This window comes from Botrytis sinoallii (assembly GCF_014898435.1).
Source record: "Botrytis sinoallii strain Bc 23 chromosome Unknown BSIN_003, whole genome shotgun sequence".
Taxonomy (NCBI): domain Eukaryota; kingdom Fungi; phylum Ascomycota; class Leotiomycetes; order Helotiales; family Sclerotiniaceae; genus Botrytis; species Botrytis sinoallii.
Window position 1 is genome coordinate 1,670,971 of NW_024066030.1, and position 12,482 is coordinate 1,683,452.

Sequence of the window (12,482 nt, forward strand, 5' to 3'; positions counted from 1 at the left end):
CGTACAAAAAATATAACACATTATGTTTTCTCCCTTTCCTGCTCGCACCACCCTATCGCCGCCTACACTCGTCTCGAGCTTAATTTTTTTTATCAGTGCCTTCTCCTTCTGGAACTTGGGGCCCCTAAGTCAATGTTCTTCATTTCTTCTAACAGCGCCCACGCATCCCCACCTCCACCTCCTCTCCCTGCGCCACTACTAGCTGGAGCCGGTAATGCCATTGGAATTTTCGCTGGTACGACTGGCCCAACCGCCCCTCGATATCCACCTCCAGGGCTACTTCCATACTGATAACCATTTGACTGATAACTGTCATGAGAATACTCAGCCGTTGAGGGTCTCTGCATTGACGTTCTACTAGATGCATAAGTTGGTTCTTTGTAAATCGGTACATTTGGGGATGAATGGTATGCAGGTTGTGCCGACATGCGGTTTGACTTCTTTTGGAGTTTCCTATGAGCGGTAGCTGGAGGGTTGTCAGGAATGCCGCCGCTGAAGTAAATTGGGGAAGAGACAGCCATTGACTGAGGCCTTCCTGCTTGACGTAATTGCTTACGACCATTTGATGGCATTGGGTATTCTGCTGGTGGAGGTCGATAATTGCGATCTGGCATTTGCGAAGCGTATTTTGGTCCCTTTTGTTCAAGGAGTGGTGCATAATTAGACTCAGGGATGTGATCACTTGGATCAATTTCCCTGCCATCATAAGTAATGATTTTGGCATCGGGATCATCTTTAGGATCATAAGCAGCACTTAGAGACGTTGCAGATTTCGATCCTGTCAGACTTGGATTGAAAACATCATATGAATCTGGCCCGAATGCAATACCAGATAATCTTCGAGGCTCCGGGGCAGGACTGACCGGTTTTCGCATGACTGCTGGGTTAGGAGAGGTACCTCTTCTGTCCATTGGATTGGGAGACACGCCTCTTCGATCCATAGGGTTAGGCGAATTTCCTCGTCTATCCATTCCGGGATTAGGCGACGTGCCCCTAGATTTTACTGGCACCATAGCCGTAGACGCAGCGTATCGACTTTGGCGATCGTCATATGCTGCTTGTGGTGAGTATGGGACGACAGCCGAATTATCATGATAGGGAAGGGGTATTGGCTGTTGAATCTGTTGTGGCTGATGTCTTGGAATCTCTTGATATCTTCCTCGCTGCGAAGATGCAGGATTTTGGCTATAACTTGCTCGTTTTTCGTGATAAATCCGATCCGAGATTTCCTTTGCAATGATTGGATCCATTCCCGGTACCAAAGTTGGTGGCATCTCAGGCAAACCATAGTCTCCATTAGTATTCTGCACACCTAGGGACTGGCTTCTGTCTTGGCGGGATGATGGGAGTTGGCCATAAGAGTTTCTAGAGGTTACAGAAGCCCCATCTCTGACAGAAGACATAGAACTGGATGTCGGATAGCCACCTGAGCTATTCGAATGTTGATGACTCGGGGCAGTTGTTGCAATACTATTGCGACTAGGGCGATGTCGTAAATTTAATGGTGCCGGTACTTGGTCATACATCCCTTCAGCTGGGTGTTGCATGGCACCTGGTGCACTACCCCTATGCGGTATAGCAGCCTGATAACTGTTTGGTCCTGGTCCTGGAGCTGGTGTGGGTGGGGCATCCTCGACAGTCGGCTGCATGTCATCATAACTGGGATTATACCTCAAATCTCTCGAATCATAAGAGTTCTTTCGGGGTGGGTAAGGGTTTCCATTTCCGGACCTTCGGAATTGGTCATCGTTCTTTGGTGGGTTGTAGGCCTGGTAAGCTGAAGTGGGTTGTGTATGAGCAGGCATTGAGTGGCGGTGCATATCATCCATGGAAGTGTTGTATGGATTGGAATTTCCTCGACTGACTGGCCGGCCATGGACAGCCTTGGGTTGCGCGAGAGTTGGCACCGAACTCACGTGTCTGCTTGCATGAGCAGGGGGAGGTGGCGGAGGACCAGGGCTCATCGGAAGTTCATATGGACCTGACTGCTGAGGCTCATACGTTAACATACGAGAGCCTCCATATCTGTCGCGAGGATCCGCTTCATGGGCCGCGTATTGATTCATATCATGACCGTTTTCGTAATCATTTCTCAACATTGGATCGTGAATCTCATATCTATCGTTGTTCCGCATTGGTTGGGAACTTGGTGGTGCTGCGACCATCATGTCTTGGGGTCCTCCGTATGGGGTCGATCCTGGACTAATATCATATCCTTGGGGTTGGTTATACCGGGCTGAAGGTGCGTTGTATTCCACTCTTTGTACAGGCGATTGATCCTGAGCGAATCCGTTCTGATATCCACGCGGTGGCGTTTGCGCGTGCTCCTGTCCAACAATAGGAGAATGATAACCACGCTGCGCTTGCATTGGATCAGACATGGCAGCAGAACTTGAATATCCACGAGGCGAAGGTTGATCCTGAATTACCGGTGGATTTGCATATCCTCGTGGGACATGATCCGGCATACCATTCGGAGACATCTTATATCCTTGCGGCAGTGTCTGAATATGATCTGGTATTCCAGTCGGTGGGTTTTGGTAGCCTCGAGGTGGGGTTTGGACATGATCTGGTATCGCAGAAGGAGAGTCTCTATATCCACGAGTAGGGGTCATTTGCACATGGTCTACTGTAGATGGGGCCTGATATCCTCGTGGAGGAGTATGAACAAGTTCGGCAGGATGTGATACCGCAGCAGGGATCGGGGCTGGCGCGGGTGCTGCCACAGGAGGTTGCGCTGGAGCTCCAGTAATTGGATCGGTTGGTAGAGGCCGCCTCTTAACAATTGGTTTCACCCCTAATTGTCTTGGCCCACCAACTCCTTCTCTCAAACTCCCACTTCCACTTCCACTCACACTTCCGAAATCCGTTATCGATTGCACAGATGTAGATGGAGTAATTGTCGATGAGTTTTGTTTGGGTTCCTTCTTCTCTAGTTTCTCTGGTTTGGGTCTTTTATCATAATATGTGATCTCGACCCTAATCTCTCCCGCATATTTCCCCTTGAAGTTTAAGTTATGCCATATATCACTTTGTCCCCCTCCTGCAACAATGACATCTTGTAAGTTTACCCAAGTCTCTCCTATCAAATCTGTTCTCTTGTCGTCATTAAATACTGAGACCTTCAATTGATAGTAATCCGGTGAATCGTGAACAGTAAATCGGAGCTCTTGATCCCTAGATAGCCTCGTCAGTAATGCAGCAGACATAAACTCCTCATTGGGCACTTACCATCGAGGGGTTTGTCCACCTCTCTTATCTGTCTCCGTTTTTTTTGCTTCCTTTCCCAGACGAGCTGCACAATACGGATCTTGTTTTCCAATTGTCTTTCTGTTTGGTAAATTCTTGGCTCGATCAACGATAACAACCAGAGTACCAATTACTGGGCCATCAACCGTCATATCCGAGAAGATTCCAGCGGTATGCATGCCCGCCATTTTGAGTTTCGTGGCCATGATGAAGAAAGAGAGTGAGGTATTATTAATGCTTCAAAGAAAGTAAGACTATATTATAATCCAATGATGATTTATTATATGGTAATTCTCGAGGACGAGGTCGTGGTTGAGGTTGTGTTCTCCTAGTTGTAAAGTTGATCTCGGTCTCGAGCGTGTATGATAACTTCCAAGTTCTTTCTTTCTTTCGTTCTTTCGTTCTTTCTCTCTTTCTTTCTTCCCTCACCAGCTCTCGCTGAGCATTGTATTTGGGAATTCCTCAACTGATATTCCAAAGTCGAACGCCGAGTAGGTACGAAATCGCGTTAGAACCCTCGCATCTCAGACCGTTCCATGCAGCATAAATCATAAAAAAGCTGACACTCCAGAAATATTAAAGAATTGATTTGAGAAGAGAGAAATGGGATCCGTTTTGATTGGAATGAAGCGGGTCTCCGGTGGATTAAGTCGAAAGTTGTTCAAAATGCTACCTCTCATCTGTGTGCAAGGCGTGAGAAAGAGTTAAAGGGAGTGGCTGAGATCGTGGAGAAAGAATGGTGAAGGCTGGTGTTATCCTTGTCATCCATACCCTCGTTACTTTGTGTACCAAGGGATTGTTTTTTAAGAAAGAAAGAAAGAAATTTGAATTCATTCATGGAGTAAATAGAATGGAATACCGATGATGTATTGAATTACGCGTTTTGAATCTATTCAATTGGATGTATATCTATATGTGAGTACCTAGGTAGGTAGTTCGCTAGCTGATGAATGACATTTGACATGTTTTTGTTTACATTGGTTGATCAGCTAATTATCGTAGTTTTGATATCACCTGAGCATACTCTTCAATCCTCACTCTTCTCCCATCTCCCATCTCCCATCACCCTTCTCCCATCTACCCAGGAACCAGATATAGATATCATATCCATATCCATATCGTATTATCTATCGTAGATTTCACTGATGACGAAAATCGGGACCTTACCTACCTAGGTTTAATAATGTTTGTATGTACATAATTCAATCCCTGTTGAGAATCACCCCCTCGACGGAAGATGCCTTTCTTTGTACGATGTATAAAATGTGATCCTTGTTCTACTAGGTAAGCTTTCAAAGCTTCCACGATTCCCTTACGATCCAGGTATCCAATCCCTCGGCCGAGAGAAAAAAAAAAAGGAATAAAAATAGAACTCATCCATCCTTCATTTGTTGACGGCGTCACGAACCTTGGAACCCGACATTCCACTCCTCATCTCATGTGGCTCATGCTAATAAGAGTGGCTGGAGTGACTATCACTCAAACTCTACCCAAATGTCCGATGATGGCGAAATGATGGTGTTATCGATCGGAAAATCATTTGAGATGGTGGAGTCTGGTGATGCAGGTACCGAGATTCTAGCTCGATTCTCAGATCTCCAACACCCAATAATGCTTTCGTCTTAATTATTAAATGATGAGGCCGAACACTTTGCATCGTTTCAAGGTTCATATTGTTTGTTTGTTTGCTGGTTATGGATGAACAATCTTATCCATCCGGCCGGCAACTTGCGGCAAGGCTGTTGCTCGTAATTGCTAATTAACCGCCGCTTTGCATTCTTCTTCGGTTAATCCCCGAATCCCGACCAGGGCGTTACCCATCTAGGTTCCTTCGTACTAGGTAGGTAGCTACATATTGAAACCAAGCTTGTTACTCTATTACCTTTCTTATCTTATTCTCTCCATACATCATCAAGAAAATTATAATTAAACCTAAGATCTTACTACAGATCTGTACAACTCTCCTTCATCACCCTTTCAACCTAAACATCCCCTGACCAACCTCTCCACTCTCCACTCTCCACTCTCCACTCTTCACTCTCTACCCATCGCCCACCTCCCCCCTTCCCTCAATCTATCACACATCAACACATCATGTATTCCATCGCACCCTCTCCCACCCCCACACTTTTATCAGACCCAGTGACCTCCACCCCACCCGACACTTCCGCTCCATCAATCTTCCGCTACATCATCGGTTTCCTCCTCATCGGTGTCGCCTGGGGCTTCACAACCCCATTCATCCGAGCCGCCGCGCGAACCCACCAACCGCCCTCTCACCCCATTCTCTCATCCCCCGCGGTTACCAAATCTTTCGTCAAATCTAAGCTCTATGGCGCCTTCTTCGGAGTCGTGGATCTTTTGCGAAACCCCAGATATGCGATTCCATTGGTGATCAATTTGACGGGCAGTATTTGGTTTTTCTTGTTAATCGGCCAGGCTGGTGAGTTTAGTCTTTCCTTTTTTCCGTTTATGTCGATCCTCAAGGAAAGAAGATGGATGGGGAGAAGCGTGATCTGAGTACCTACAGTGATGACGTAGATAATGCTAACGATATATGTAGAACTCTCCCTAACAGTCCCCATCACAAATTCTCTAGCGTTTCTCTTCACAGTATTAGGAGAGTGGTGGGTGGAAAGAAAAGTAATCAGTCGCGGTAATTCCCCTCGTCCCTTTCCCTTACATCCCTTCCCCATCAATACTGTTGATCGGAGTAAGGAGTCAATAAATGTGGCTTGGACCCCGAGTACGCGAACTAATGTATTGACAGATACCTGGATTGGTATGATCTTGTCGTTATGTGGCATTGCGCTCTGTGTCCATAGTAAGACGGGATGAGCCTTCCTTGGGAGGTTATTTTTGGATCACATTCTCGGGAGCGGGGGATCTGATATTCGATAAATGATATCGAGGAAGGGTCATATGGAAGAAGGAGTCGATCATGTGAGGTTTCTGGAAGATGTATACATATTTGATTTTGCCGCCGTACGAGGCTGGTATATTCTCTTTGCTTACAAACTGATGTAAAGAGCGTAGTAGGATCCATTATATTGGATACTAGCAAGTTGGATTAGGCAAATGTCACTAATGTCACATAAAACTTTCGACATGTCTCAATTTCTTGATTCAAAATTTATAAGTTAACTTTAGACACACTAGCACAGCTCTATGCTCTAAGCCCGCACTACCTCTCGTCTAATCCCGTAAAATGAGTAAGGAAGTAGCCAAAGAAGACCTAACCGCCAGGGCCGGGGGAAAACTGATGTGTGCGCCATTCCATGCCCATCGCCAACCATTTTAAGTGTAAGGAAATTCCAAGCCATGCCATGCCAATCCGATCCGATCCAATCACCCAAACAATCCCAATTCGACAAGAGCCATCAAACATTACCAAATCCATCTTCCTGTACAATAGTATTACAGCCCTCCTTTCATCCGATTCACCCCGTCCCTCCTCTCCCGACTCAACCTCGGCAGTCACATCTCCTCTTCCCGTCCACGTGTTTCAATTCCGAACACTGACAGCTTAACGTCTAGCCCTAACCCATCTCTGTACATGTCTCAAGCTCGGATCTTCTTGCGTCCAGCGCCCCATCCCATAATCGGACGACCTTAGATCCGAGTAGATGGCCTCATCTGTGATTGATACCAATTCCTAGTTCCCAAATCAGCACGCGTAAAAATCAATAATACCAAATCATCAAAAGTTGGCAGCATCCTTGCTCGTTCACACAAGAACCGGAAGTGGGGAACGGCTCGGAGGCTCGGAGTGGAGAATTGAAAGAAAAAAAACCCCCCTTTGACTTACTGCTCGTAGCTGCACGTCGCATGCGTTCAATTGATCCGTATGCCCGGTATGAGGTCTCTGGCCCTGTAACACTTGATCTCTGTAACTGATCCAGCGCTGTGCCGCACCTTGGCGAAGGTAGATCTTTTGAGCCTCGTGACGGCGAGAAAACGCATCCAGGAGTACCCTTCTCGCGGTTAGTATGGAGAATCATGAAATACCCAATCGTGCCGTTTGATGGTAGGGAGAGACATACTGTTGCAATTCCGCTTTAGATTGCTCATCTGCACCACCGCGAACTCGTGGGACTCGAGTTTCAGCAGCACAGTTTAGGATATGCTGGCCATCTAAGGAGCATTGGCGAAGAGCGGCATATCCTTCAGTGTAGTAATCATCCATGTTTGACGGGTCGGTAGGAGCAGCAGCGATGTAGTATTGAAGAGTGCGGAAGTCGGAGAGAAGATCTGCTACCCGAGCAGTTCTTTGATCGTTCACTAGTGAATTTGTAAGTTATTGGAGTCAATTGAGTCTCATCCGTCCCGAATGCACGGTAGGGACGAGCACAAGTAACGGTCTTGTGTGGTAGGAACATAAATGACTTACATCCATCGGCCATTGTGTATTTAGGTTTGAGTGTTTGAAACTGCTGCAACTTCAAATAACGGGAGAATGGACACTAGAATGACTTGCTAACTGGTATGAAGTGGAGACGGGAGACAATGAGGAACTGAATGAAAGACTGTGCCGTTGATGTCTTGGAAAGATGAAGCCATCTCGGCTGTTTATGAAGCTTTTCAAATCATACTTGACTAGATAAGACGTTGACTCTGAAAATTGATCATCCACTTTGAGTCTCAACGTGGCTGGCTAACGGGAGGATACCTCAGCCAGGCAAAGCCAATTCTTTGATTCCATTGGAAATATTAGACACCATTGAGTTACTCTCACTGTATAGAAAGCCATTTGTGCTCCACAACTAAGTCCGATGCTAATGATACGGGAGTGACGAGCTCAAAGCTAGTTTAAACCCTACAGAGCTGTAAGGATGTAAGGGTGCAAGGGTACTAAGCTATTGTGGTATTTCTCAGGATATGCATGACGGCAGCGATTTGCGATATGTCCAAGGGTTCAGATTAGATGGTTTGAGATAGGTTTTGGAATAGTATTGTGTAATGGGTGTATCTTAGATTCTTAGAGGAAGAGCGTAGGGATTGAAACGTGGGAACGAGTGGTGGAGGATGATGGGAGGATTAGATGAGAGGTAGATTGTGGGTAATTGATATGGGTCCCCTGTGTGATGTGCAATCAAATCTATCTATGTGACTTCCGTATGCGTTGTATGTGGACAATGATTTGGGATTCCTTTTGGGTTTTCTTGGTAAAGGAATCAAAGTAAAAAACGAGCTAAAAAGACTGATGCTACACCTCGGTACCTGTTCGCTCGCGTGGGAACAAGGATAAATGTTCAGCCTTCACTAGGTTTTGACCCGTCAAATCATCTAATCCACTAATAATCTTACAAAAAAGCCATCAGAGAAAAAACCATGTTAGTTCAAGGCTCAAATGTGTATTGCCATCGAATCTTTCAGCCAATGGGAGTCCTTGGATCCAGATCATAATATCGTTATAGCTGAAGTTGTAGAAAGCATCTCACTCGCATTGGACAAGCGGTGACTGCGCCAGGTACCAACCATATCGACGCATATGTATTATTACATACCACACCATACTATTCTATACGCATACCCAGGAGAATCTCCCAGCTCCTGAACACAGACTACAGCAGATCATCTGGGGGCCATACGATCTTGACCCAGTACCAAGATGTGATTTCCTAGGGAGATACTCCTATCACCGCATCTCAATATTCCATATCCGTAACTTGGAAACTCCAATAGACCCATTTGGGGACTCCACCCCACTACTCTTTTGGGATCCTCAATACTCAATATTTCCTCTTCCCTGTCTTGCATTTGTTTGCGATGCGAGATGATTGATGATTCGATCAATCCCAAAACTATATTTCCGGATAGGGCTGCGTAATGCTAGATCATTGATGCTGCAGTAAAGTGATGTTCTCCTGGATCTAGTCAGATCATCCGAGACTATCATGACACTGTCACCGAAGGTATGGGTCGTCTATTATTCAGTCCAGCAGTGGTCAAGCCACAATATGGCTATGTTTCCGTTTCGTTTCTTTTTTTCTTCCGTGTACCTAGGTACACATGTTACACCAAAATTAACGAGATGACAAAAGATATGTGGCTTTCTCGCCTACCATTGCTCAGTATCAAATGCAGATTGGTATCATAAATTGAATTTCATAGCAATAGTATTTCTTGATCAGTCATTCGCCGGGTTTACCGAACGTATTTCATGGTTGCCTCATCTGGATATCTTGCCTCAACGCTTTACTCATGATCGGCAACTAATCTTTTTCTGCAATTGCCTGTAACCTCTCATCGATCTCCTCTTCAGTCAAAGCCCTGAAGCCCGGATCTGTACCCTCCTTTCCATCCTTTCTTGGCCCCCCAACAATACCAATCTCCAATTCTCCCTTCTTGAAATCGACGCTGAGAACTGTGCTCAAAGTTGTGATGCCTAATTCTACTACATCTTCCCAGCTACCTTCTGCACAATCCTTGTTCTTGAGCTTTTTCTCCAGGTGGTTGAACGCCTCCTGTTGTTTTGGACCCGAAGCTGTTCCTTTGTAACCAGTGTAGTAGCCAGCTGGGTCACATTTGTACAGTTGAGGACCAAATTCAGAATCCAACGATATTAACGTGGTTGCAACACCATACGGTCTCATGTATGCCTAAAAAACAATATCAAGTTAGCAAGATGAACAGAGATACAGTATCATCCAAAATTTCGACAAAGGTTTCATTAAGTAAGCTTACTCTTTGGGTATAGACTTGGCTAATATTGGCGATCCTCTTTGCCAGGGCATCACACGGCATCTCGTATCCAAACTTGTATCTGAATTCGGCAGCCTCGCCAATAGCTCTTTGAACAGAGGCTCTGGCATCTGCGATAGAACCTGTCATGACGCATCCTACGGATGGTGACAATTGAAAGATGTGGGAGACGGATGATGGATCAATGAGCTTATCCTATGTGGAGCACCATTGTATTAGTATTGAACTTGAAATAGAATCTGGATCAGTGTGTCGTACGGGAACCTTCTTTTGAGACAGAACAACGGCACAATCCTTTCCTCGAATGCCTACAGACATAATGTTCGCAGCGGTGATAGCTTTAAAGGCATACTCTATTCTCGCAAGAGCAGTTAGTATAATGTTATTACATGCCGTTGTGTTGGATTGGGGTCGTGATAGATCAATAAAGCTGAGATCCTACGAATCCCATGGCTTTAACGGTTCTATTTGCGTCTGGATCTGCGTACCGACTTGGTATAATCTTCCTTGATCAGAAAAGATCGTGATATGTCTGTCGTAACCTGCGCTACCTATTGTGGATTGTTAGTTCAAGCTTCTCGAGCTTCTTGAGGAGCTTGTCAAGAGGCGGGCGCGCGAGAACAAACATACCCGACATTTTGAAGAAGTTGACTTGGTATCTGAATGTGAAGGATGGGTATTTCGAGACAGTAATTACTTGTAAATTAGAATCAAAAGGTATCGTGGTTGTTTAGGTGAGAAATAAAGACGTGGAAGAAATTATGATGCTTCAAAGTTGTCATGTACAGTAGCTACTGGTATCCAACCTTTACACGCGGAAGCTTGAAGCCTGGACTATCGTTCAAAATAGTTTAGCGCCGGGTATTAAAGCGGCGGGCATTCTTATCAAGAGAAAAAAAGTTACTTCGCGGTCCTTCACATCAACATCAATCTGAGCGTCAATTTTTTGTACTTTTTGTCAAATATCAAGGCTTGCCTTACGAAGCATAGTTTTAAGTTCATGTGTCTATAGGCTGGTAGATTCTTAGATTTCTTAAGTTCTTTGCCATGATACCTTCACCTTCCGCGAGTGGAGGGGCGCCACGAATCCCCTCATGGAAACGATTAGGCTTAAAGTTGAAATCGGCCCCAAATTCCTCTGATTCAAATATTCAAGCCTCAATTACCGAACCTCTTAAAGAAATCGAGATAGCAAATAAGAAAAGACCAAGAGAAGACATCGAGTCCGAGCACGAAACGTCTGCGAAAAAGCTGAAGAATCTCGACTCTCATCCTCCTGCTTCTGAACCACAACGATCGGTCGTTCCCGATTCAATTATTACTACACCCCGAAAATCCGTGCTAAAAAAATCAGTAACATTCACCCCGGAAACAAAATCTCAAGATGGCGATAGTATAAAACAGTTATACTTAGGTTGGGTGGCCGATCAAAAAGCACAAGACGACTTTTTCTACGGTCCTTCTACGAGTCAAGCTTTTGAAACACCCGCACCACCTATAGTCGAGGAACAATCTGATACTACACTCCCAGAAAAGGAACGAAGGGTGAAAAGAGTCAAGAAGACAAAATCGGAAGCCAAACCCGAAAATGGTACCACTGAGAAGGATTCGAAGCCCCAGAAGTCTGTGAAGAAGTCGAAAGTCTCCAAACCAACCGCCGCTCCACGCCCATTCTTAGCGTATCTAAGACAGTATCACGAATCGAAGGAGACGTGGAAGTTCAACAAAAATCACCAAAATCACCTATTGAAGCACGCTTTCAACGTTGAGGTCGTTCCTTCCGATCACGTCCATCTTCTCTACGAGTACGTCAGAGGTTTGCAGGGAGGGGTCAGAAAAAGACTTCGAGACGAAGCATTAGCTATTAAGGTGAAAGATCGAGAGTCTGACGCTTCTGGATTTCCAGCAACAATGGCGGACAGTAGCAAAAGACAACGAGAGTACGATCTTGCCATCAATGAATATGTTGCATCAATGACTGCTGCTGGGGCATCGTCGCGAATGGGGTATGAAGAGGGTGTAATTATGGGACTGTCGGACGCAGCAATGGCTCCCAGAATGGCCAAAAGAATGAGAGCCGAACAAATTCTTGCTGAATTGGGCTCTTCGTCTTCTGAAGAGACGATGGATACGCAAGCCACGGAAACAGAATCTGTAGCAACGGACGGAGAAAAGAGGTTGCGATTGAATGACGGTACCCCGCAGAAGATCGGAAGGAAAAGAAAGCAACGGACACTTGCAGCTGATGATTCAAGCTCTTCCGACTCAGATTCAAGCAGTGATTCTGATGATAGCAGCTCCGATGATGAGTCAATGGTGGACGGTAACAACAAAGATAATACATCTTCCAGTTCATCAAGCAGCTCATCTAGTTCGGGAAGTGATGATGAGGATTCATCCAGTGAAGACGGGTCGAGCAGCAGCGAAAGTGAGGACAGTGAGTGAAGACGGGATTCAACATTGAGTTAGTGGTATTGATCACATGTTACCTCTCATTATGATGGTTGTGCAGAAGGATGGTTTGAGAA

At 45.4% G+C, this 12,482-nt stretch overlaps 5 protein-coding genes across 5 annotated transcripts; 2 read left to right on the forward strand and 3 right to left on the reverse strand.

Annotated features, from left to right (window-relative positions):
- Positions 1-92: 92 nt before the first annotated feature.
- EAF02_002191 (uncharacterized protein) lies at positions 93-3,455 on the reverse strand (the record flags this gene model as incomplete). Its single annotated transcript, XM_038898239.1, has 2 exons — positions 93-3,177; positions 3,232-3,455. 2 exons carry the CDS (start codon positions 3,453-3,455, stop codon positions 93-95), a joined length of 3,309 nt encoding a protein of 1,102 aa, XP_038761931.1.
- A 1,888-nt stretch (positions 3,456-5,343) lies between these two features.
- Positions 5,344-6,350, forward strand: EAF02_002192 (uncharacterized protein; the record flags this gene model as incomplete). Its single annotated transcript, XM_038898240.1, has 3 exons — positions 5,344-5,692; positions 5,813-5,962; positions 6,020-6,350. 3 exons carry the CDS (start codon positions 5,344-5,346, stop codon positions 6,085-6,087), a joined length of 567 nt encoding a protein of 188 aa, XP_038761932.1. The 3' UTR covers positions 6,088-6,350.
- Positions 6,351-6,775: 425 nt separating this feature from the next.
- On the reverse strand, positions 6,776-7,652 carry EAF02_002193 (uncharacterized protein; the record flags this gene model as incomplete). The annotated part of the gene is made up of 4 exons (XM_038898241.1): positions 6,776-6,904; positions 7,058-7,223; positions 7,293-7,530; positions 7,640-7,652. 4 exons carry the CDS (start codon positions 7,650-7,652, stop codon positions 6,776-6,778), a joined length of 546 nt encoding a protein of 181 aa, XP_038761933.1.
- A 1,812-nt stretch (positions 7,653-9,464) lies between these two features.
- EAF02_002194 (uncharacterized protein) lies at positions 9,465-10,591 on the reverse strand (the record flags this gene model as incomplete). Its single annotated transcript, XM_038898242.1, has 5 exons — positions 9,465-9,851; positions 9,937-10,149; positions 10,213-10,307; positions 10,443-10,505; positions 10,585-10,591. The coding sequence occupies 5 exons, from the start codon at positions 10,589-10,591 to the stop codon at positions 9,465-9,467; spliced, it is 765 nt and encodes a 254-aa protein (XP_038761934.1).
- A 410-nt stretch (positions 10,592-11,001) lies between these two features.
- EAF02_002195 (uncharacterized protein) lies at positions 11,002-12,399 on the forward strand (the record flags this gene model as incomplete). Its single annotated transcript, XM_038898243.1, has 1 exon — positions 11,002-12,399. One exon carries the CDS (start codon positions 11,002-11,004, stop codon positions 12,397-12,399), a length of 1,398 nt encoding a protein of 465 aa, XP_038761935.1.
- Positions 12,400-12,482: the final 83 nt, after the last annotated feature.